We start from the raw sequence: 25,929 nt of genomic DNA, 5'->3' as shown, positions 1-25,929 counted from the left end.
AAATGGCATCTGTGGGATACAAGTTAATCCCTGGGGAAGGCTGCTGAGTCATGCCCCAGCTGACAGTGAAAAGTTGGGTGAATATGTGAGGTCAGGGTAAATGTCAGAGTGACCTCTACATTTGGGCAGATAAATCCTGTTTTTAGTGGTTCATTGTGTGTGTTAGGACATGGTTAATAAAACAAAAGTGCTTTGTTTAAAGAGTGTTTGTACATGGTGTTGAGCAGCAACAATATATGGGCTCTGGCTGCTGAACAATGGGTTTGTGAAGGTCAGGCCAGTCCAACACTGTGGAGTGGAGAATAAACGGCGCTGTTGGAGGCCCAAAGATGGGACATGGTGGAGATCTTCAAAGGCTACTAACCATATATCATCAGAAAGCAAGGTCCTTGTGGGTATTTTCTGCATGAACATCACTGAAACATCTAAAAGTGCTGGGCAGAAGCCCAGCTCCACACCCCGGTGCTTTGGCTGACCACCAAGCAGTACTTGGGGCAACTGAAATTGGTCAACCACAGAAACTGCAGGAAAGTGTGAGTGGATGAGTATATGTTTGTGCTTGCAAGCAGTTTTAGCAAATAAGAACTAAGTTGAGTTTTTGCTTTGTAATTATCTTACTTAAATAAGGGACAAGTATTAACATTAAGAACTGATGGCATTGTTACTTTATTTAAAAGATGGCTGTGTAACACTTTCTACAACTGAAGACAACAACAGCAATGTCACTTGAGCTGTAGTCTAGGAGGACAGCCCAGGGGGTTGAGTTTAAGTATTTCTTTACTAAATTTTGGTGATTTATTACATCAAATGTTTAATATCCTAGTGGTTAAGCTAAGATCTTGCTCTTTTATGAAGGATTTAATTCTGAGCTGTCTTAGTAGCTGTATCTGTTCAGCAGCCCTCAGTTTTTCCAAAATGTGTCTTTTAAAGCGAGACAAGATGGAGCCTAACTGAAGATTCTTGTGATTCTTGGGGACAAATGATTTGCAAATAAACAGGATCAGGGCAAGAACTTACCCTTTGAAGAATCCTTTCTTTTCCTTCTGGATTGTCTACAAGCTCAGCATCTTGAGTAGAATATCTTGGCAACTCTCTCTCTTGAAAATCTCTCGATTCTTTTCTGAGTCTAAAATAATACCTCAAATTTATTGTCTCACCTATCTGAGCATGGTGCTAGGTGCTGTTCTTTGCTGCTACTGTGTCTGGGAAAGAAGTAGTAGCAGAAATTTAGAGACTGCCTGAAGTGCTGTAGTTGGTTTTCCACACCTTTTCTGCCACAGGCATTCCTCTATTCCAGGTTATCAGTTACAGGGTTTGTAAACTTGCTGGAGGAGTTGTGTTGCATGATGGCTATCTCAGAGAAGGCTGTTTCCCCCTGGCCTTAATAGATTAGCTGTTCCCTTCTTGCTCTGATCCAGCCTGAACATCTTTCTCTTGTGAAGAACTGGGGACATGAACTGACAGTGACTGTGACCTCATGTGATGGCTCTTGCTGGGGAAAGATACCAAAGCTGAAGGCTCAGGGGTTTGGGCAGTGTGAGTGTCCTTTCCCCCTTTTTTGACAAAGAATGGTTAGAACTTATTTTGCTCCAAGGTGGAGTTGGTCTGTGTGAACTCACATCTGTCTCGTATCTGCTCCCCAAATGGCTCACTGCTTTTGCTGCATTTACTCAAAGTGTGATGCTCTTATGTGGGAACACTTCATGTATTTTGCCTGCAGGGTTTCTTCGTGGTTTCAGTCTTCCTCATGAGTTAGGATGCTCCTGTGGTGGATTTGGTAATGTTTGTTAGCCTGACTCCTCCTTGTGTCAGCAGGTTGGCTGAACACCTCTGGCACCTTTCTGTTTAACCATTTTCTAGATAAATGCTATGTATTTAGTCTTACTTGTGGCCCTGGTTTTTCCCCATGTGGCTTCTTCAGTTTCAGTGCAGTTAAGGGATGATGGCTGGTGGTTATTCCTGTTCATTGGGGATATGGCATCTCTGAAGTCAGGAGGAAGCTTTAAGGACTGTCATCTGCTGATGTTTGGAGGGTGGATGTGCTTCTCATGGTCAGGGAGAAAGCAGTCAGGCTGTGTAGACGTAGCAGGACATACAGATCACTGCCTACATTTTTCTTTGCCACTGCTTTATTGAATGCTGATTCCATTGACTGTGAAGCCCTTTTATTCCTAAATCTGTTGTGGAGAGGATCCCCTTGGCACATAATTTAAAGTAGACCTTTAAGATACTGCTGTGAAATCATGATCTGTTCAGATTTTAGTCATCAAGCAATTGCAGTTCTGTGTTATTTGGACTAAGGACCAATTTAATGGATATAGAAATACAGATTGGTTGTGTCCTAGTTTTGTGCCAGGCAAGAACCATCACTTCTGTATTGTGTTTTCCATAGGAAAACTATTTAGGGGTGTGGGCAGGACAGGAGGGATGTCATGCTCGAGCACATCACCAGGAGATCAGGATTTTGAGGTGCACCAGTGCCTGAGTCCTTCAGAGAACCAGAGTTCACATGGAAGTGTTTCTTTTCAGAATGACACCATGACCTTGTAATCTCTGATTCTGGAGAGGATTAATTCATTAAAAAATGGAAGTACTTGATTTCTTTAGCAGCAAAACAGGCTAGGTAATTTTTCTAACTTTCAGTTATATTTAAAATAATCAAACAATTTTTTAAAATTTGTATAAATCAGGTGTCTAAAAGCTGTAGGGGACATGAAACTACTATTGTTTCAATCTCATTTTTTTAACAACTTGCTAGAGTAAACATTGACTAGGACGTAGCACAGTCTTCAGGTGTTAAACTAAAGGCTCCCTCTAGTTTATGGATATATCAGAGGCTTTCATTTAGAATACTCAAAAAATAAAAGAAAAACAGATTTGGTTTTGCTAAGCTTTTTTTCTAGCTTTGTAACCATTTTAAAAGTAAAAGCCTTAAGGGTTTTTTTGTTTGGCATTTGTGGTTTCTGTTCTGTTTTGAATGTCAGCTACCTGTTCATACTGCTTCTGATTTTTTTCTGGTGAGAGGGGAAACCATTCTGTTGGTGTCTGGTATGCTAAATCAAGGCAAAGGTTTATGTAGTTTTCCTTTTCTTTGTTTGTTTGCAGGTAAAGAAAGCCTTTTTTGCCTTGGTGGCAAATGGTGTGAGAGCAGCTCCACTGTGGGAGAGTAAAAAACAGAGTTTTGTAGGTAAGTAGTTCAGACATACTCAGGATTACTTGAATTTCCAAGGTGCTTTATTGTTTCAGAAGGTGGTCTGAGCCTGGATATCATGTAACATCCTAGAGAAATACTGGCAAAGAGAGTTTCTTTTTCCTCCTTGTGAGGAGTGAAACGGTGCCAGCTTTCACAGCGTTTCTGTGCCTTGAGAATCATGATCCATCTTCTAGGTCCCAACCTTCTGAAATTCAGTCTCTAGCATTTGCACATCACTGTGTATTTAAAAATAAAGGCAATGGTCACAGAAAGGAAATTTGAAAACAGGAACTATAAAGAGAGTAATTTCATATTCCAGTATCCTAGTATGAGTGCAATACAAGCCTGTCTCTGTCTGTGCTCAATAAGGTGCACTGAGGATCTCTAAAACCAGAACTAAAGCTACAGAGATGTCCCATGTTGGGAGGAAAACATTAGACCTATGTATTGCTGTTTTTAAAAATCCTGTCATTAATTGCCACAACAATAATCTTACAAAACTAGATCTCTGTTGCATTTAGAAAATGGTGTCACAGTGGCGGTGACAAGTAGAATTATACGTACTTCTTGTAACCTGGAACATAGGCTGAGGATTCCTGGAAATGAATGGTAGATGCTTAATAAAGCATTTGTTAAAATACTTTAAATCCAAGAGGGCAGGAGCAGTAGTTTCTTGCAGTACACCATAGAAGTGCTGGTTTTTATTTTCATTTCATTTCATTTCATTTCATTTCATTTCATTTCATTTCATGTTCTGTCTGTCACTAAGCTCTACTGGTTTAAAGCTGACCTCCAGATTAATTTTTCCCTTCCCCATTTCTTAGTTTCTTTAGTTTAGATGTAAGTGTAATAAACAATGGAGCAATTGCATCTTCTCAAATCTAGAACTTGAAAGCTCAAAAAAGATAATTATTTTCAGGCAACTAAACTAATCATCAATATTATATTACATAGGTTGGTGTTGGTGCTTAAAATATATATATATTATGGATGTGCTGGTTTTTTCTTTTGAAAAGTCACATTTCAATACAGACCTTGAGGATGACCATGGAAATGATTGAATGAATTTCTGTAATAAGTAATAGTCAAGAAAAATGTATTATACTGTTCCTTCATTTGAGTCTAGGAGTCTGCCTGACTTGGCAAGTACATAATGAAAATGTGTCTTATTCAAAAAAAAAATGAAAGGCAAGGGTAGTTCTCCAGCCTTGAAAGATGTTCTAAACCTGCTCTTTTCTTTACATGCTTTTGGGGGTGGATGTGGCCTGAATTCTAGGGGTTTTTTGAGTCAGATTGAAAGTGAGGAGAAACACATAGGTTATAATTTTGAATATTACTTCAGATGTGTTTTTATTCTTAAACAGTGTGTCAATGTGAAAATGAATAGACGTGGTTTTGAAATCCTGCTGTTAAGTAGTCCAATACCAGTATATTTTACATGGATTTAACATTTATTATATGTTGTGAATATAAATTGAGAAAATAGCTGAAAGTTCTGTATGTTAAGCATATATCTAAAGACCTTTTTTTTATATATTGCTTGTTACAGGAATGTTAACAATTACAGATTTCATTAACATACTGCATAGATACTATAAGTCTCCAATGGTAAGTATGATGTTAAACTATAATTTGATCGTTTGCCATACAGTAGAGAGACTGAAATACCTGAAGGGTTTAGGATGATTGTCATTATTATTTAAGACTTTGGATGGTAACTTACAGAGGCTTGGATGCTGTAAAAAATTACTGTTCTTGGAGTGATGGTGTAGAATAAACAAGTCAAACTAGTTAAATATATGCAAATATTTAGTTACGTGGCTGAATTGCACCATCAGTTGGAGATCTGTTGACTTCAATTAACTGTAATTTGATATTCCCATTGGCAGTCAGTTGATGAAATTCTCTAGCTTGCATGTTCATACAAACATTTACATCCCTTTCTTGTTCCTGTCAAATCACAATTCCCCCTCTACCAATTAAAACATATGTACTATGTTGTACTGGCTAAAAAATTCAAGAACAGTTGGATGGAGCAGACATCTCATGTATTTGCCTTCTCAAAGCTCATGTTACTTTTTAATAGTGAAATTCTCATCAGATGCCAGGAGCGTGGTGCACTGTCCTTTCTTCATGTTAAAGAATTCTTTTTTCTCTCCTTGGGGATTACAAGGAGTAGGGGGAGGAACAAATGAAAAGTGCTTGCACACTGGTAACTTCTTTTAAATTGTTTCCATGTTGTAATGACCCTCTACATCAATATTACTGATTTTTCCATGAGACCTTACCTAATGAGTTGTCACTCATTTACACCCTATTCATGGGTTCTGCTTAAACTGGCAGCAGTAAGGAGAAATAGCTGAGGAGTGACAATATTGTACTTAAGTGACTGATGCAGTCTTCTCTAAGAAAAATAAATGACTGTTCCATCTGGGAATGCTCTCATTTTGATAGATGAAATTATGCTGAAAATATAATTCTTACAGTATTTTAGTCATTCTTTCTGAATGCATCAGGACATACAGTGTGGAGCACTTTGCTATTCATGTGCTAGATAATATCCACCATTGAATGATGAGAAATACCCAGGTAGTTTCTCCCTAAAGAAGTGTTCTTGCTTGTTAGTGATCAGGTAACATTAATCTGTTAGCATTAAGAAGTCAGGTGATCAGGGTAAGCTTGACTGGTGTGGGTGTGTGAGGAATCACCCAAGGGTTTACCCTGGATGCTTGTTTTAAGGTGATGCAAATTACTCAGTCCAGAAAAGAACTGGAATGCAAACCTAGGCCAGTAAAAGGCTTTCCTGTCCCCTGCAATGATAAATCCAGGATTGTAGTTCTGCATTGGGCAGGATTGCACCCTTTCTTCTTGTTACAAGAAATGTTGTGTTGGACTGTTCTTACTCTTGTTAGATTTCTGGCAATGAAAATTTCTCAGATGTTTACAATGTTAATGATGGATTTAAAATTACATTACTTCAAGTTGAACTTCCATCTACCCATTGTAGGTTCAGATTTATGAATTGGAGGAGCACAAGATAGAAACCTGGAGGGGTAAGAATATTTACTACTTGGTTGATAATTTACTAGGTTCTGATGTTTTTCAGTATAGTGTATTTGTAATTCAGTGTAGACTTCGCTCCACATATTTTTTAATGAAAGCAGAAATAGTAAAGGCTTCTCTTTGGGCTTCTGTTCCTTATTTTTCTATCTGAAACAGCAATGGACTGATAATCTGGGCTGTATAACATTTTGCCCCTCATTCATGGTTCATACCAGCTGGCTCTTTAAGAAAGGGAAAAAAGCAAGTGGAGTGAGGCAGATGTGGAGTGGGAATGAACAGAGCTGTGCCCAAGTGAGCTGCACAATGCATCCAGAAATTCATACAACATTCTGGGTGTGAACACAAGTTCTGAATGCAGGGAGGCAGCTCCATGTAAAAATTGACTGTATCCCATGGAATGATACAGGGCGGTAGTCTGTGCAGCAGGCACTTACAGAACCAGAATGAGTAAAGAATTATTTGCTGTGTTTACAGTGACCTCTGCTGGTATCAAGCTTAGTCCTGCTTTTAAATTTTATGTCTTTTTAATGTCAATATAGAGCACTGTGCATAAATGGTAGAATAACTAACTGTAAATTGCTATCTGCCACTTAATTTTGTACGAATGAATTCATGAAATGCTTTCATAAAAAAAGCTAATGTTTTTGTGTGAAGAGGTAACAGTTTATTAATTTTCTATCCACAGAGCTTTATTTACAAGAGACTTTTAAACCTTTAGTGAACATCTCCCCAGATGCAAGGTAGGATTTCGCTGTTCACTCTGCTTAACTTGAAATATACTAACGCCATCTCAACACTGAATTTAAGGCTTCTTTATGTAAGAAGGAACAGTTTATACTGTGAACTACAGTACAGTAATGAAGGACTGTCTTTTAATAAAATTGAGAAGGGGTGAGAGCTTTTTATTTATTGTGAGTAATGACTTTTTGGATTATCCAAAGAAGGGAATTTTTAATTGAACTTTTGCCTTTTATCAGCATAACTGTTCTGGTAAATGAACTAGACATAGATCAAAATTAATTACTCCAAAATATGCAAAACAAGCAATAGGAATACGCTTCAAGCTAGCCTGCAGGTCGTCTTTGTTTCATGAAAATAAAAAACTTCAGAGCACTTCAGCTGTCTTGTTCTCAGCAGTCACAGTAATTGGAAACTTAAAGTGCTTTTCAAGGCAAGTAACTTTCCTTAACTAAAGGAAAGACAATACCTCTCTGGTTTGTTCTGCTCTGCCATGGGGCTGTGTTTCTTAAAATATAAATGACTGTCCTTTCCCTCTTGATGGAAGTTGAAAGAAATAGTTTTTAAACAGTCATTATGCCTTATTTACTAAATAACTTGAGAGACTTAGTTGATCACTTAAATCTTGAGTACTACTTAATTGCTGAGCTGGAGGGTGAAGTTCTGGTTCTTGCTTTCAGTTTGTGGACTGGGATTGTGCCCTGGCAAAGGCAGCTGGTGAAGGGAGCTGTAGTGACTACACTGAAGTAATGATATGCTGTATCCTCAGTGGAATTGCCATTTAGTCTTGAAAAAGTCATTCCATCCAGTCATGAGGAATGTATTTTGAATGGTGACAGGTTGCAAAGAATATCCTTCAGACAACAGAAGAGCTTTAATTGTTTTCAGTCAGAGGTGCAGCACAAGAAGCCTTGCCACAAAGAAGATGCAGTAAAACTTTTATAAAAGGTTACAGCAAGTCAGCTTCAGACCTGATCCAGAGGTGGGCTTGGGTTCTGTGACAATCAGATTGCAGCACTTAAATGCTTAGTCCAGGAGTGGAATCTGCAGCAGTGGGGGAATCTTGGCTCTGTGTACATTAAATAAGGCTATTTCATCCCTGTGATGGGCTCAGAACACACAGCTTGTGTATGGGAAGAAGCCTGCTTCAGCAAGTAGGTGTTTATCAGAGTTTTACCAAATTTATTACTTGCTAATTCATTGCAGTTGCTGGTCAGCTGCTTTTTCATGGTCTTACTACAACCAAGGGAAAAAACAAAGTGTCACTTGCAAGACGAGCGGACTTGCACAGGTTGGAGTGTTGCTAAATCCCAGTCTGCAGTGCATGGGAATGTTTTAGATCTCCTAAGGATAACTTTTTTTGCCAGTCCCCAGTGATAATTCAGTGAAATTATTAGATAATTGTTTTGGTTTATTTGCATATATGCACGTAGTCATAAAAATGCTCTTTGTGGAACATGTTACAGAAGTTTGGGATTGAGATTCATTAAGTGCAAGAACTCTGTTTTTCATTGTTTGTTTCTGAACAGAAAGACCCATTCTGAGTGCAGGGATACTGCAAGCAGAGTACTTGCTGGAAAACCAATTTACACTTGTGAAGAAGTATTTCTGCTATACTTTATACCACAAAAGGAACTTTCCATCTCATTTTCTTAATGGGTTTAGATTTCCATGAGCATATAGTTGTTGATGTGTTGCAAAACAAAAAGCTGCAAAAGTTAATTTGAAATCCCTCAACTTCTGTTTTTTATAACATTAAAGATAATGCAAATAATTACCACATATATTTCATGTGGGTTTGTAAATGTGTGCATATATATCACATGGCATTACTCGTTGTTAGCTAGAATTCATTAAGAAAATAAAATGTTTTTCTCCTCAGCCTTTTTGATGCTGTATATTCGTTGATCAAAAACAAAATCCACAGATTGCCAGTTATAGATCCAGTCAGTGGAAATGCACTTTATATACTTACCCATAAAAGAATCCTCAAGTTCCTCCAGCTTTTTGTAAGTATTTAAAGCTATGCTGTGCTTAACTGATTTTTCCCCACAGTAGAATGTAATTAAGTAATTAAAGTCTTAGTGCAGAAATTTCTTTATGAACTTCCATATTCATTGTGTCTGTGTGTATCTTTAATTGGTAACAGGGAAATTAGAGCTTCGTGTAAGGCCCATATTTTACCTTTACTTTGTTTTAGTCCTTCAAAGAAACCTAAACACTGAGGACTTGTCTGTTGGATTAATCTGCTGTCCATTCTGGAACATCTCCTTGGCTTCAGAAGCTTGTTTCCATGAAAAGAAAAATGAATTGTCTTCCAGAGATGAGATTGTCATTACTTTCTGTAGTAATGTTAGTCACAGCAATGAACAGGAGGCCAAACCAAGCAACAAGAGTTCAGAATAAATATTCAGATTAATGCTTTTCTATCTTTTCTCTCCAGTTTTAGTGGGAATGACATAGCTTAGGATCTACAGCTTTTAGTGATGTGTTACTGAAAAAAAACCGAGCAAAAATCTTAGTTATATTTGTCTTAATTTAGAGCTACTTTGAACAGAAACTCCTTAGGTCTGAGCTTGTTTGGGTTTTGTATTAATCCGGTAGCAGGAAACTGCAGTGACCTGTAACCATCAGTTGGAGTCTGCAGATGGATGAATGTAAGTGTAAATAATTCCTTCTGACTCCCCTAGATGTCAGAGATGCCAAAGCCTGCCTTTATGAAGAAGAATCTGGATGAACTTGGAATAGGAACATATCACAACATTGCCTTCATACATCCAGACACTCCTATCATTAAAGCCTTGAATATATTTGTAGAGCGAAGGATATCGGCATTACCTGTTGTGGATGAGTCAGGTGGGTACAAAAGTGTGGGAAGAGAAGTGGTGCTGAGCCCTGGATTGATGCTGGGGTGGGGGGAAAACACAAGAAAGAGGAAAAAAAAAAAATCAATAAAAGGCATGGGGGAAGAAAGGGAATATAAAGAAATACTTCGGCAAAGTGTAGGTTGATGGGCTCGGAAGAATTTCGTTATTTGATAGGTTGTTTGGGGTGTTTTGTTCAGTCTTTCCTTCTTGACCCTGTCATTTCTTTCTGAGTAATTATAACAGATGAAAGCAGGAAGCAAGAAAACTGATTTCGTATTTTAAGCATTTTGTTAAGTTTTGTTTTTCTTTTCTTTTTAGGAAAAGTTGTAGATATTTATTCCAAATTTGATGTAATAGTAAGTATATCTCTTAAATTCTACTAAATACTTTATATGTAGTAAATGTTTGCAAATTAATTTGTTAGTATGACAGTTTTATTTTATTCCTTAGGGCTGTAGTTAACAAACTGAATGAAAGAGATCCAACTTGCCCTGCACATCATTTTTTTTTCTTACTACTTTTATTTTAAGTTATCCTTAGTAGTACTAGTTGCACACAGGCTCCTACTGCTCTGGGTGTTACCCAAAAGTAGATCTGGCTGGGCATAATCCAGAGGAGGGGATCAAAGCTGGTGAAAGGGCTGGAAGGAATATCCTGTGAGGAATGTCTGAGGACTCTGGGTTTGTCTGGTGTGAAGAAAAGGAGGCTGAGGGGTGATGGGCTCATTGCTCTTGAGGCTTCCTGGGGAGGGGAGGTGCAGAGGGATGTGCTGAGCTCTTCTCCCTGGAATCCAGTGGCAGGACATGTGGGAATGGTTCAAAGCCACACTGCAGGGGGTTTACATGGGACATTAGGAAGCATTTCTTTGCCAAGAGGTAGTTGAACACTGACCAGGTTTCCCAGGGAAGTGGTCGATGCCCCAAGCCTGTCGGTGCTCAAGAGGCACTTGGACAGTGCCCTTAATAAAGTGCCTTGGCTTTTGCTCCTGCCTGGAGTGTCAGGCACTTGGACCAGGTGATCAGTGTAGTTTCCTTACAGCTGAACTGTTCTGTTCTTTTTGTTTGTTTCTATTTTTGAGTGAGGACTTCCTTTTTCCAGCTGCTGCCACGCCACACTCTGTTCTCAAAGAGAATGCAGGTTTCTCGGTGCAGTCTGAGTACTTTGTACAGCTTGACCTTCTCAGTGATCTAGAAACCACTTGGCCCATTCTTCTGTGTCTCTGACTGCAGTCTTGCATCTGTATTCCTTCTGCTTTAGATCTAATCCAGGACGCTGTTCTGTATTACCCTCAGGATTCAGATTCATGCCATGATTTACCAGCCTCCAAGGGCAAGGGCTCTTCTATTCTCATGGCTTTCAGAAACTTGAAAAATATTTATATATATTTATCCCTGTCCCCTCCTAGCTGTGTGCACCTGCTTTCTAATTGCAGCATCTGACAACTACATTATTTTCTAGAGACTTCACTGCCCAGGTTGCCACCAACCAGCTGCACTAATGAAGAATCCAGATGTCTGAAACCCTGCCTAGAAGGCCTTCAGTAAAATGGAGAATAGTCTCAAGTGGAAATACTTTAAGCTTATAAATATCTCTGGCTGCAAACACTGCTCTTATTACCAAAAATTCTGTGATATCACTGCTCTTGCCTGTCATTTCTAGGCATTTGTCTTTGTTATTTGGGATTCTCTACTGTGTAAGATCCTGTTCTGACATAAAAACTTGTCAGGGAATAGGCAGTAGCTATAGAGAGAAGGACCTGATCTGTCAGAGACAATCAAATTTCATGGTTGGTGCATTCAGTGTTTCAATTTATTTTGTAACTGTATTAGATTTTGAGGCAGGACATGTTTCCTTCATTTTCCATTCTTCTTCAGAAAGGCACCAAAAGGAAGAGGGTTCCTTGTGTTTTTCACATCTTTTCTCACTTTAAGTGATAAGGCAACAAAAATTAATAGTATTTTTAGAGATGTTGGATCATTTATTTGGAAGAATATGTATTGGGAACTGGAAAAAAACCCCACACCACGAAGATACAATTTTTAGAATATAATTGTTTGCTCCCAGTTAGTAATATGGGAAAGAGTTACAGCATCTGTTGATTACTTGGGATTTTCCTCGTATGTCCTAGTTTGCTCATTAAGTTGGGGGGAAAAGATTCTATTCTTAGAAGAGAATCACCTCTGAGCTTCCAGGTTTTCATCAGTCTGCTTCAACCTGATCTTCAGCTTTAAAAGAAGGAAACAAAATGTAATCTGAAGTGTCTAATCTGATCTTCCAATAAACATAGAATTTCCAAGAAGGTGGTTTTTAACTTTTAACCATGTTGCTAATATGGTTACTTGGTGGTTGAAGCTATGCCTGTATATACAGCTGGCTAAGTTGATAGATTTCTGATAGATTTCTTTCATTTTGAGAGTTCTGAATTCATTTTCAGGTTCTTGATTGGAGAAGCCTGGGAATGGAGTGATGTATAGAAATAGCTTTATATTGCACTAGTTATTGTGTGTAGGGTGAGTTCAGTTTGCAGAGGCTTTTTATGTCCTCTCAATGTCCTTCATTAGGACCTGGTTAAATGAATTAACTAAAATTGCTTTTATCTTCATGATCATCTCAAACCTGTCTTGTCATGCTCGGTGTAATTCAATCAAAAAACTTGACCCGAGTATCTTTTAGCCAAAAATTAATTTAATTTTATTGCTTGGTCCAGTGCTTTCATTTAAAAGCTCTGTCTTTGTTCTTCCTTCAGTGTCTCAGCAGCAAAATTAGTTGGCCAGGGTGTGCCAACACTGCTGAAATACCACTATGGTCTCACATACAGAAAGCTTTTGCAGGTCTAGTCAGAGTCCCCTCACTGCAGGCACAGTTCTGTTCTTAAAATGAAAGTTTAAAATGTCAGCTTTCAAATTCTTTTAATCTCTTCCTTTTAGTGGTGGGGATGGGATTTCATTTATATTATTATAGTAGTTACTAAAATACACCCAGACACACAAATTGTCATCAAATGACAGCACCAGCTGAGTCCAGGAGAGGGAGTTTGAGCCCACAAATTAGAAAGGTGAAGAATGTGAATTTGCTTTCCACTTAGATCTCAGCCACTGACATCTACTCAGTGGGTGGTGTTCAGAGCAGTTGGTGTCCTCCCCTGTCCTGTTAAAAACAAACAACAGAAAAATTGTATATTCTGTGTGGTGTGAAATCTGAAGAGCTTCACCTTTACATTTGCCTCTCATGGCAAAAGCAGGATGAGTGACACCAAGCCAAAGATCAGATACAAAGTAAGATTTTCACTGGCCTAATGCATATCACCAGTTTCAGCAATTAACCCAGCATGTCAGGTGGTGTTCAGCATCATTGTGTTTGACAGTTCCCAGAATCTGAAGAGCATCTGCTTTGTTTAATATGTTGCTTGGAATGGACTCAGCTTAGACCAGAAATGCTTATCTACTTGATGCCAAAAAATTTACTTTATTGAGTACTTTGTTGCTAAGTACTGAGCTGTCTGATGTGGCCTGGGTTTGTTTTTTTTTTGCAGAATCTTGCTGCTGAAAAAACGTATAATAACTTAGATATCACGGTGACACAAGCCCTACAGCACCGCTCTCAGTATTTTGAAGGTGTTGTAAAGTGTAGTATGCTGGAAACACTGGAGACTATTGTGGATAGAATAGTGAAGGCTGAGGTGAGTCCCTGCACAATAAGTTACAATTTGTGTTATGAAACTGATAAACTGTACAAATTTATCATCTTTAAGTTGTTTTGATTACTTGGTGAAAGTATTTTTTAATAATTATGTCTGTTAGGTCTCAGTCTGCTCTATAGATTCAGATTTTAGATGCTTACAGGGATGTGCAAAAATATTATACAGTGTATCTGTAATAATATTCAGTTATTTGCATTTCTGTTTACTGGCATTAACTAAACTGAATGTAAAGCTTTCCCAAGTGTTTTCCAAGCCTACCATAAGTTTTGGAGACAAATCATTTGTTAACCTCCAGTTTATAGCTTGGCTCAGGAAATGTATTGGGTGCAATTCATTGATACATATGGAATACTGCACTGCTCTCATAGAAATGCTGTGAAAGGGCCATAAAGCAAATTCTTGTGAGGAAGCCTTCACTAACTGCTCTTGTAAATTTTGTATCTGTGTGCTGTCCATTCTTTTGGTGCTGTTTATCTTGTTTGTTAGTCCTGGGAACTTCCTTACACACAGAGGTGAATGAGTTTGTAGGTCTTCCTCCCCTGTAAGGCTTCTCTGCAGCAGAAAATCAATACTCCCAGTTTCAGTCATCTCTGTGGTGTGATCAGCTCCATTTAGATGCTTTAACTTCATCAATTACAAGATTTATTTATTTTTTAGGGTTGTAACCAGGCATATAATTGATAAAAGGAAAACTTCCACTTTGTTAACAAGCCCTTAGAACCTCCATTAGGCAATTTTTTCTTGTAACTTTCTGCATTTGCTTGAGCTTCCTCCTGAAACTGAGTAATTTTAGCACTGCCGATACAAGATTTCAAACTTGGATTATTTTATTACTATCTTAAGATGCTTTAGACATTTGGGTTTTAAGAACAACTCCTACCTTCTCATTCAGTCTAAACACAGATTACATGTAAAAATGAATCTGTCAAAACTACTACAAAGCTATTTTTAGCTGCCAGACAACTGCTTGATCTTACAAGCAATTAAACAAATGAAACAATTACATTGTCCATTTTTCTTGAATTCATTACACAGAGAGAGGAATAAAATGATTAAGCATGTGCATATGCAAAAACTAATAAACCTGTCTAAAATATCACCAGCATAGTTTCCTCAAAAATAAAACATTTTCTCTCAACTTAATAGCAAAGAGAGATAATTCACATGGGTAAAATAAACACGTAGTAGGCTCTAAACTTTGGACAGACACTTTCTGGTTCTGCAGTGGCTTTTCACAGCTTGCACAGGCCAGTGAGCCTCAGGATATGGGAGTATCCACCTGATTTCCCTACAGTTAGGACAAAAGTTTTGTAGTGTCAAATGTTCCATAGAAGAGGTTTGTAAGGATAAGATCATTACTTGAAAATACAGTCTTACTGTTGATAATCTTTCTTCCAAGTTGTGTCCTTGTGTTTATTTGCATGAACAAATTGAATCCTTTTTCTGTCTTAAATTGTTTAAAACAAATTGTTTTAAAACCAATCTGGCACTCACTTTTCATTGTGTAGTCCTGTGAGAAAAGTTAAAACCAACTCAGAGATGTCAAAATACAACAAGCTTTAGTGCTGTGCCTCTCTGCTGAGAAAATTAGGAGGTATTTTTCAGAAGGAATTCTCATTTCATTACTGTATCTAATTTTTTGGAGATCACAGGCTGAGTTGGGCAGAGGCTGTAACTTGAAGAAAAGTGTTTGATGTGAGTGCCACATTTTGAGAGCAGAAGTATTTTCAAGACCTAGATCTCAACTTACCTGTCACTTCATATCAGATTCTGTTGCCTTGTCAGATAGCTGTGTGCTTTTTAAACATGCACTGTTTTCATTTATGTAGGGCAAGCATGTTTGTGTTGCTGTGAGAGAATTGCTGTTACTGACATTTTGAACCATTTTGGGTTGTTTTTTTCCTACTTGTCTTCATAGTGCTTTACTTCAGGGGTTTTGTTTGTTTCTTTATTTGGTTTTCTTTGCTTTGTCTACTTTAAATCAAGAAAATATATCTCAGACTCTTCTCCCTGCTGGCAGGTTCATCGTTTGGTGGTAGTGAATGAAGCTGATAGCATTGTGGGTATCATCTCCCTCTCTGACATCCTACAAGCTCTGGTACTCACACCTGCAGGTATGGATCTGCCCTTGGGGCTTTGTCATGAGGCACTGGTGGTGTGCCCACCCTGCTGGCTTTCATTTATTTCACTGTGATAAATGTCTGATTTTCAACTTCTGTTAACTGATTATAGTTCTTAACTGCACAAGTCATTTCAGGAGAAAGCTGACAGAATATTAATTATCAGTCTCCTGTTCACTGAGGAGGGCATGCAGAAGCTTCATGAATGTCCCTGCTGTTCACGTGTCTTTTTTTTCTAGAGGAAAAAAAGGTTTTGATTAATGTTTTAACAGGATGAAGCTGAATGTATAGACAACATCTACAACAGGGCACCTTCCCCACCTTCTGAGTTTCTGTACTCTGACCAAGTGTGGGTACAGCTGTGTTTTCCACTAAAAAGTCTCTCCTTGGAGCCTTGCTGTTGTCCAGCTGTGCTGGGGGGTTTTGTTAGCACAGCTTAAGTCAGAGATGGCACCTCAGCCCACCAGAACTCTTCCAGTAAGAAACTCTGCTGTGATCCAGTTAAATCTCTAGTGATCAATCTAAACATGATCAGGTTTCTTTTAACAAGAGTATCCAGCAATAGGTTTATTTCTGCTACTTTTATCTTGGTTGTTGGGGGTTGGTTTGATTGGCTTTTGTTTGGTTTTGGTTTTAAGTTTTGCCCAAGTTCTTAACCTGCTTTATGTTCTTAATTGTAACTTCACTTTGGCCACATCAATTACTTCAGTGTGACGTGAACTAAAGCAAAGCCCTGTTTTGGCTCTGTGAGGAAGGCAAAATGTCGTGAGGATTTATCACCATTTTGCCTCAAAAAAAAAAAAGACAAATAGAGCCAGATACATCCTTCAAAAAAAAAGAAAAGTCTAAATGTACCTTGTTTAAATAGTAATCTTTCTGTTCTGAAGAGAAGTAATTGGTGATACTGCTGGAGGTATTGTGTCAGTACATCTGGTTCCTTTTAATGACCTGGAAGAGCAAGAGCAGAGCAAGGAACCCAGCTCTCTGTGAAAGCATGGATGAGAAATCAGCCCAGAGGTCTGGGTCAAATGGAATCCTTGCCTGGAGAAAGAAGATGGAGGTGTAAAGACAGGCAGCTGGTGCTTCTCCAGGCAGAGAAAGGAGTTTCATCCATTACTGGAGGGTAGAAGGATCCCAGGAGAGCAGAATTTAGTGCTAATGGGGCAAAGTTCAGACAGAGAAAATGCATTTGGATACTGACAACCAAGAGATTTGTTGTACTTGGAATTATGTGGACACCTACGTTGGAACTCTGAGCTGATCTAAAAGTGCTCTGGAATTACTGCAAAGGGCAGTTCCTGCTCCCACTCTGGGGCAGTACCACGCTCTGAGATCCCTGAGCTAACAGGAAACTGAGCCAGCAAAAAAAGCTGCAGTTTTGTCAGCCTGGCACACTGAACCTGCCCATAGAACAGTCTGGTACTGAGGACAGGGGTTAGAGCAACAGAGAAGGCAGGATTATGCCGCTGGAAGAGATGAGGGAAGGTGTTTTTGGGGAGCAGTTGAGCATTAGACTGCATTTCCACAGGCAACTGCCCAATTTTAGACTAGAATTTGTCTCATGCAGGGAGGATGTCTTTGATGTAAATCTGATTTGTAGAGTATGAAGTGGGACTTAGCTCCTAAGAACACCAGATAAATCATGTGTACAGTTCTCTTCACAGATTGGAAAGGAAAATTTATTGACTGTCAGGAATTAAGACCAGCCTGTGTTTGGGAAAAAATTAGCAGTTGTGGTGTGAAAACTGGATGTATTTAATGAATCTTTCAGTGTTTGATTATACATTACAAGTAGCAACTCCAGGTTTCTGGCAAGAGATTCTTGCTCTGTAGAGTTGGATGCTGAAACCAAGCTCACCATAGGGTTCAGTCATTGCCCAGCATGTTAAAGTACCTGGAGAAGAGATGAGATGCTGCACAGTCCTGCTGGACAGGTCTCTCAGATCCCTGCTGTAAGCAAAATCTGCCTCTGAGCCAGGAAAAATGGGTCCATCAACACAGTGTAGTTAAACTGAATTCTTACATAGTTTGTGCTCAAGCAGGACTTATTTTTTGGGGGCTATTATGATGATTAAGCTTGGCTCTAGGCTGAGGGACAGGTTTGGGCTGTTGGTTTTTAGTTGGGAGTTTTTAAACTAATTTTTTTTTTCTGCTGGGGAGAATCTTCAAAGGCACTTGGAGTAACTTCCCAGAAGGGTTACTTAGACTTAGCAATGAAGTTAGAGCAACGCTGGTCTCGAGGCCTCCCTCGCTCTGTCTCACATGGGCATTTAGCAGTCCTGCAGCGTCATGGGTTAGCAAGCATAGTCCCAGAAGGGATGTCCTTGCTAAGGGGTGCTTACAGCTTCCTCTGGGACCTGACAGAACCTATCAGCTGGCCAGTTTGAATATGGACAATTCTTTAAGCCACTTAAAGTTGTGACCGCCTCTGTGATCCACACTTAAGAATAGACAAACTCCCCCCCAAGCTCTCTCTCGTTTCCGGCGCTGGGACAGGTGGCTGCAGGCCCCGTGCGGGGGCCAGCGGGCCCAGCCAGGCCCTGCTTGGGCCAGGCCGGGCCGGGCCACGGCCAGCCTGGAGCCATGGGCCTGTTCCAGCCATGGAACCCCCCCCCTACTGCCTTGCCGTGGGCAGCCGGAGCGGCTCGGAACCCCCCCCTCCACTGCGGCCGAGATTCAGCAAAGCGGCACCTCTGTCCGGCAGAGCTCAGTGACCAACTGCGATAAGCCACATTCCAGCTGCAAGGCCAAGGTGAGATTAACCCTTTTATTGCTGTGAAGAGCTGAAAACCTGAGGGAAGAGAGAGAGGAGATGCTTAAAGCTGAAATTCTGTTGTGAAGCTATGATATATCAGAGTATCCCGTTGTAATTTCATGAAGATATGGGGGGTGGAGTGTTCAACTCATAAGCAATAGGCAGATGCTGATGCAGCTGTAATTTCATGAGAAGTTTGGACAGAGAGAGAGATGAACCAGATGAACCAGATGAGGACTTTTGCTCCAAATGGGAAAGGAGAAAACCTCAGTTCCTAGAGATGCTCCCAGAGATAGTCCTAACGATGAAGATGAGGAAGACCCTTTGCTCCCAGGGAAGGAGAAGGGCCTCTGTTTTTTGTTTCTGAACGGCTCAGCCTTAAAATTGTACCCCAAACAACTTCAAGAGTGGACCCTCGAAAGCAGTTGCGGGAAAAGCTGCAAGTCGGGGGAAGGGACTCACATCGCAAGCAGAGAGACTCCTCTTCCTAAATGGACTGAACAATATTTGGAAGTGGGTGGCTGTCTCGCTGTGATAATGTTTTCATAGCACGAGCAAGAAGAGACTTCTCTTTCTAAATGGACTAAACAAGGTTATTATGGAAGTGGTAAACAGACTGAACATCTGAAGGGTTGTCTTTTTACATTGTCAGTGGGAGAAGGGAGGAAGGTGGGGGGAGGAGGAGAGTTCTGAAGGTGGTATAATTTTTTTTTTTCTTTTCTTCTTTTAGGTCTGTTAATAAACTTCCTTATATTCTTTCAAGTTGGTGCCTGCTTTGTGTTTCTCCTAATTCTTATCTCACAGAAGATAAACAGTAATGAGTATTTTAGACCAAACCACTACACTAAATTGGTGTTTCTGCCCGGTTACAAACCCAACCCGTGACATGAAGTTTATTCTTTATAAATGTTGCATCCAGTACTCAGATTCTGGTAATGCGACCAGGGAAAGTTGCAGCAGTTGGAATGAGCTCTTTTCCAGTTCTGTGTGCCCAAGGAAATCACAGCTGCTTTCCTTTTCTGTTCCCAGGTGCCAAACAAAAGGAGAACGAGAGCGAATGACTGCTGTGAATGTACACGTTTGTAGGAGAACTTGAACAAAGTTTCTGGGTCGTTTGTCTCAAGAGGAGTGACTGCAATCGAACAGAGCAGGATGGTTGAGAATGTGTGTTGGGACTTAGTGATGGATGACGAGTCTCTTCCCCCCAGTGATGTCGCAAAAAAAAAGCAGCATGACAAAAGCTTATGTTAAAATGTAGGCTCGTATTTCAAAATGTCTTCAAAACATTTGCTGGAAGACTTCACATGATGTCCTTCATTAAAATGCACTGTATTCTGAAACTTTTTCATTTTGTATTTGACAGAAGTCACTGGTCAGCAATGGATATATGTGACATAAGGCAAGTGTATGGCATATTCATATCATAGTGCCTTATGTCAAAATACAGCAATATGTCATCACTGTTGCCCATCACTGTCAAAGGAAGTGTTGTGCTAAACGAGACACTGTATTTGAATGTGAAAGTCTTTAAACCTAAAACCAAATCAGTTTCAGTTCTCATTAGATTTGTCATAAAAGCTGTAATTTGGGTATCGCTAGACTTCTTTAAAACTTCAATGACAGTTTTGTGTTCAATGTTGCATTCTGAACTGAAATGTAAAATGAGACTGATTTAAAAACAGCTTTATTTATTTTTACTTTCATGACAATTTTTTACACATCTTTGGTGGATAGCTAAAATTTCACCATATCCATTAATAAACTGTTGATTGTTATACAAACAAGTGGGAGATTTTTCTCATTATTTAAAACTTTGCAGTTGCAGAAGCTGTGGCCTGTTCACCAGTCTGTGTTACTTGAGCTGAAGATTTCGGAAGCATGGATTGAAAGTGCTCTGTACTGTCATACACAGGCACCACGGAGGAAACGAGGTGCCAGAGGACAATATTTTCACCTGTATTAAAGTGTAAAATGATGTTTGTACAATGAAAACCCGAAACTTTTTATTGTATATGATTTGTACAGAAGTGGAGGAGTGAGGAAGGCTGTGGGGTATTTGCTAATGTAAATGTACTGTAAAGTTTGAAGATGAGACTTTTATAATTGTAGATTCTTGTAGATGGAAGAAATTAAACCCTACAACATCAGTTTGGTTTTAGCAGTTCGTGCCAAGTTCTTTCGCATGTATGGATGTACGTGCACTGGGATTAGTGCAAACCAGGAATAGGAGCATTCTTACTTTTATTTGACTTTAAAGGTGGCTTATGCTAATGAAATACTGCAGGCAGGACTTCTGTACTGTGTTTCCAGCCTGAATACTGCAGTGGAATAATGCAGGAAAGGGATACATTATTTTTTCATTTTTAAACATGGAGTTAAAGGTGAACAGTTTTCAGTTTGCTTATAAAATGTAATAGTAATAATAGTAATGAAAAACTTTCTTCAGAACTTTTCCCCTTTCTACAAGAATTTAAATTTTTAACTAAATGTGTGAAAACTTTTTTCTTACAGGTATCTTTCATGACTAAAAATATTCCTGTAGTACATGATGGAAACTGTTCACTTAGACATTCTCCCACTTTCTTATGTTGTGAAAAATATTGTAAAGTCTTCTCCAGCACCTTTTCTGACTGGGTAAATACTGACTCTGTTCCCTGCAGTTCCTGATGGTGTTGAATTGGAGCAGCTGCTTTGTCCTAACAGCAACAACCTCGGGGTCTGGTGCTCGTTGCTGCCATCAGAGCTGACACCAGCCTAGCTCTGGTTATCTCTGTGTGGGAGATGGAATGATTGAAACTAAAAATAGTGGCTCTCGTTCTTTGCAGGGTGTGTGGAGGGGAGAATTTGTGGTAGGTAACTCTGATTAAGGGTAAGTGGGCAGCAGTGCTACCTGCAAATGCCACACAAACCACGTAGGTGCAGCTTTGTGAAAGCCAGGGTTCTGTTCCAGCACAGGGTACTGCAGCTTCCTCTGGGACATGGGATGGCAGGGAGCTGCCCAAAAGCACTGTGAGATCTCTCTATCACTTGCGTGCATGAGCACGTTCTTCGGCCCTCTGGTCAAGGTATTTTTAAAGATAAGGGTTGAACCACTGATAACTTTTTAATATATATTTTATAGCACAAATTCTTCTGTCCCTGTTCCATGCAGATGCTGTGTGCCTGCCTGCATGCAGCAGTGTGCAGAAAGCCAGAATGAATTTGCAGTTTTCAGATAACCACGTACAGACTTCTCATTTTCACATTACTACAACTGCTGTTAAAATGTTGTGGACACAGGACTAGCAAAATTATGGAGAACAGCCTCCTCAGTGGTACAATACTGTGTTTAGAGAATTTCCATCCTTTCTTTCTGGAATTCAGCTCTGAACTCTGCATTTGTGAGTGGCAGAACCGTGGTGTGACCCCACCAGCACGAATGAACAGCAGTGCCATCAAAATGCACTCTGCTTGTGCTGGCACGAGTGCCAGTGCTGATGCAGTAAACAAAGCTAAAGAAATAGTGTCATTTTTAATACAGATCACTTTTCTACAGAGCTAGAAAAATGCGTGTTCCAGCATAAGGGAGGGACAGGAGTAAGTAAATGAGGGTAGAGAGAGGAGGGGTGACTCAGCATCACTGCCGCATGTTCCAGATTAAAGGAACAGTGTAACTAAAGCTTCAGTCTAGGGCTCTTCATGTAGCTCATTAGAGGCCTCAGCCATGAAAAAGAATTAATAAAATGTCATTAGACTCCAGTTCTTGTGTATTGTCCCATCTGGACATGCAGCAAGCAGTACCTATAGATCTGAGACCACAGCAACAGCTCCAGAAGCTCCTTTTCTTGCCACAGACGGGACCATGCTGCAGATGGAGGTGTCAGTAAATGTCCCCTGTGACTCCTGAAAGCTTGTTCAGTAGTGCAGGTGAAGAAATGGGTTCTGTTTTAACCAGCAGGACTGTAATAACATGTGATTGATGCCTTTGCTTTCCTGTGCATTTCCTTGCCCAGCAATAGATGTCTGTGAAAGATAATTATTCTGAAGGGCTTCTTTGTCTTGGAAGGGCTTTTACCTACTCTGGATATTTTTAGCTGCTTAGGTATAAGAAAATGTTTCTTTGTAGACTTCAGCCCTCGGTATTTTTCAGTACCTAGAGATGCGCTGAGCTAAGGCAAAATCACCCTTTGCTGACATTGATGAAAAACATTTTCCTGTTTTACTTCTGGAATCCTTTAGGTAAAAGCTCCAAGATCAGACAGTATTTGCTGTTTGCTAGGAACTGAAGTCTAACTGTTGTGTATCCAAGGCCTATTCATCTTTTACTAAGGGACACTGTTGTGCTGGGAATGTTGGAGTAAACAGAAAGAACAAGCCTTTGATTTCCAGGGTCTGAGCTCTTGTCCTCATGGCAGACAGGAGGAATCTGACTGAAGCAGTTCCAAGACTCCACATGGAGAACACTCCTTGCCATTTCTAGAGGGAGCATAGCATAAGTTGGAGTTTTTCAGTTTTGGTCCAACTAGAAGTGAAACTACACGTGCTTAATCCTGTCTCACAGCAGGCCCTTTAACTGCTCCCACTGAGCTCTCCAGGCAGCTTCAGAAGGAGCCAGTTCACTTCTAAAGTTTCTGGGAACTTTCACCCATATTGAACACCTATTAAGGGTAATTTCCAGAGGAAAATGCCATTCCGAGTAATTTAATGCTATCCTTGTACCCACATAATGCATTTATGCAAAAAGAATGTTCTGCAGACACTGCTCTTTACTCTTCACTTTAGGTCTTAATTTAAATGTGGTTTTGAAAGTCACTTTCTTGGTACTCATTTGTTTTCTGGTGGTTGCAGTCAGACCTGTTCCCACTGAAGTGAATTGGCAGGAGGTGACCTGTACTCACACATCAAACTCATTCCTTCAGAAAAAACCCTATGGAACGTGTGTCCCTGCCAACTGTACACCAGGACCTGTAGGGCACCAACCTGTGGTGTCAGCATCCCCTCTGAACTGAATTAGTCCCTTAATTTGCTTCTGCTAACATTTTGCCAGCGTTTCTATCTGAATATTGCAAAATACAATCACTGTGAAAAGGCAGGAGGGAGCAGAAACAAGTGCACGGCTGAACTGAATGTACTTTGTAACCTCTGTGGGCAGCTAAGGCTGTGCTGTGCCTGTGGAAGCACGCCCGGTGCAAACACTGGACACACTTCAAAACACTGCTCGGGAAGGTCCCACTTTGCTGAAGGACAGAGCAGGTAATTGTGCTGGTAATTGCTGCTGCAGGAATTGAAGGTACAAGTCAGAGCTGTTCTGTGTTTGGGATCTGAGAAGCTGGCTGCCTGTGGGTTTGCACGTACTGGATTAGCATAAAATACTTGGCTGTTGAGTTACCTTTACTACATGAAATCTATTATGGTTTTTCCTCCATCAGGGAAAAGTAGATACAGGCAACAAAAGAAAAGTCATGCTCCATTTGTCCAGCCTCCCTCAACATCCTGATCTCCCCACAGACACTCACTCCACCCCTGCTTGCAGTTTTCCCCTTTGGTATCCCCTTTCAGAACCACATCTGATGTGTTGCATTCTTTGACCATGCTGTTATCTCATTTACAATAACATTAATGTCATTGATCATCTGAACTGATCCCAAGGCTGCGTGTGATTTGAGGGAGTATCTGGCAGAGGGAGACAGGGAAAAGGCTGGGGCACAGCCAGGGCAGAGGCACACGGGGTACAGCACTTGTCCCAGAGTTCTCTGAACTCCTTTGTAGCTCACAATTTGCAGTGCAGACATGAGGAGGCTGCAGCAGGAGCAGGGAATGTACAGGCAGAGCCCTAATTCCTAATGCTACTGATGCTATGGAATGCTGCCCTGGAAAAACACAACCTGAGCATCACACCTGGATTCTTCTAAGGGAGAGAATTTCAGCAAAGGGGTACTTGGTGGGTAAGGCTGTTCAGCCCTAAACACACAAACAGTAAGAGTTCAGACAATGCCTGGATTAGACAACCACAGCCACAGGTGTGCTGTCCCTCTGCTCAAAGCAACTCTAGGAAGTGTTTCGATTTCACCTGGGCAGGAGAAATGCAATGACAGCCTTACCACAGTCCAGATCCTCTCATCTCTGCTTAAGCTACTGCTGCTTGAGTACCAGTGTCCCAGAGTGCTGCCAAAGGCCATCAGTAGTGTCAGCCAGCCCTAGAGCATGGAAAAACAACAAACTTCCCTGAAAGCTTCGTATTTGCCTGTATTCCAAGTGTCCCAGCCAAGATAAAATGAAGCACTGATGTGATCCTGCTGGAGTAAGTATTATTAGCCAATTCTTTCCAAATAAACCATGGAAGAAGAGGAAGTTAAAGGTTTTTCTTCAAAGCAAACCCATGCCCAGAAAGGATGAGTTCTGTGTTCCTGCTGACAAACATCCTAAGGTGAGACAACTCCATTACAATTTGAGGCAATAAAAGTGGGGGGGATGGAAACCCTGCAGCACTGAAACCCCCTAGACAAGCACAGAGCCAGGGGCAAGTTAACAGAAACCAGATAAATAAATAGACATGGGTCCAAAAGGTGAGTGGGATAAGAAAAAGTAAGGGAAAAGACCTAATCAAAAGAAGTGGAGGGAACAAAACCAGAAACTCCCACAAATGGAAAAAATGCTGATGCTCACCACTCTGAGCATGTGGAGGGTATGGATATATATTCTGAAAATACAGATTAGGTTTCACCAGAGTAAAAAGCCCAGCGCCAAAATACAACAGGCAAGTAATTAGAGCTATAAGGAGATGGAAGTTGAAGGCATAACTACCAAAAACATCAGCTATTTTTCCAAATCTACGTATATCATTGGAAGGTAATTCTTCTCTCAGTCCTCTCAGTCTTCTGGCTCAGTAAAAAGCCCAAATTTTGGACCATGGCATGGTTCCAGAGGGAGCATATGTAAAGATGATGGCACAGCTCCAAGGGTTGGTTCTGCAGGTTTACAGCTACTGCAATCCTCATGTCCTTCATAAACAATTACGTCTTTTTTTAAAAGACGCAAGACAAAGAGGAATATGGTGCTGTACATCAGGCAGGGCTGTCCCTCTGCACCTCTTGGAGAGCTTTGAACAGGATCCCTGTTTACAAAGGCTGGATTTCCACAGGATGCTGCTTTTCTGCAGGCCCCCCAAGTCCCTGCGGGGTGATGCTTGAGGGCTGTGATGATGTGGGAATCTGCGCTGTAGCGAGGGGAAAAGAGAAGCTGGACACAGAAAATGAGCACGCAGAGTTATATCACCACAGCCATCACTGAGAAAGTACAAAACCCCCATGTTTCCTCATGAAATGACTATCCTTCCATCATGTACCTATGCACTGAAGGCTGTTATTCCTGCTGTTATATATATATATACCAGCACTTGTCCTGTAAAACCCCATAATCCAGAAGATGAAGGGTATAATTAGACTATCCAAAAAATGCAGCTATCTCCTAAAAACCTATCTGCTCCTCCAGAAGCGAATCACTTTTGTGTACAA

At 40.3% G+C, this 25,929-nt stretch overlaps 1 protein-coding gene across 9 annotated transcripts in view; it reads left to right on the top strand.

Moving 5' to 3' along the window:
• PRKAG2 (protein kinase AMP-activated non-catalytic subunit gamma 2) overlaps positions 1-20,594 on the top strand; it is a 214,235-nt gene extending 193,641 nt beyond the window's left edge. For all 9 annotated transcript variants that reach the window (XM_069006355.1, XM_069006358.1, XM_069006357.1 and 6 more), the window contains 10 exons: positions 3,106-3,187; positions 4,743-4,801; positions 6,201-6,246; positions 6,942-6,996; positions 8,877-9,003; positions 9,685-9,850; positions 10,180-10,217; positions 13,394-13,540; positions 15,582-15,675; positions 19,466-20,594. In XM_069006355.1, the coding sequence (XP_068862456.1) occupies positions 3,106-3,187; positions 4,743-4,801; positions 6,201-6,246; positions 6,942-6,996; positions 8,877-9,003; positions 9,685-9,850; positions 10,180-10,217; positions 13,394-13,540; positions 15,582-15,675; positions 19,466-19,497 (846 nt within the window). In that variant the 3' untranslated portion in view covers positions 19,498-20,594. The remainder of the gene's footprint in view (positions 1-3,105; positions 3,188-4,742; positions 4,802-6,200; positions 6,247-6,941; positions 6,997-8,876; positions 9,004-9,684; positions 9,851-10,179; positions 10,218-13,393; positions 13,541-15,581; positions 15,676-19,465) is intronic.
• Positions 20,595-25,929: the final 5,335 nt, after the last annotated feature.

The sequence above is a fragment of the Aphelocoma coerulescens genome, chromosome 2 (genome assembly GCF_041296385.1).
Source record: "Aphelocoma coerulescens isolate FSJ_1873_10779 chromosome 2, UR_Acoe_1.0, whole genome shotgun sequence".
NCBI classification, from domain to species: Eukaryota; Metazoa; Chordata; class Aves; order Passeriformes; family Corvidae; genus Aphelocoma; species Aphelocoma coerulescens.
The sequence above is the reverse complement of the archived record's forward strand: the minus strand, read 5'-3'. Positions and strand labels throughout refer to the sequence as shown.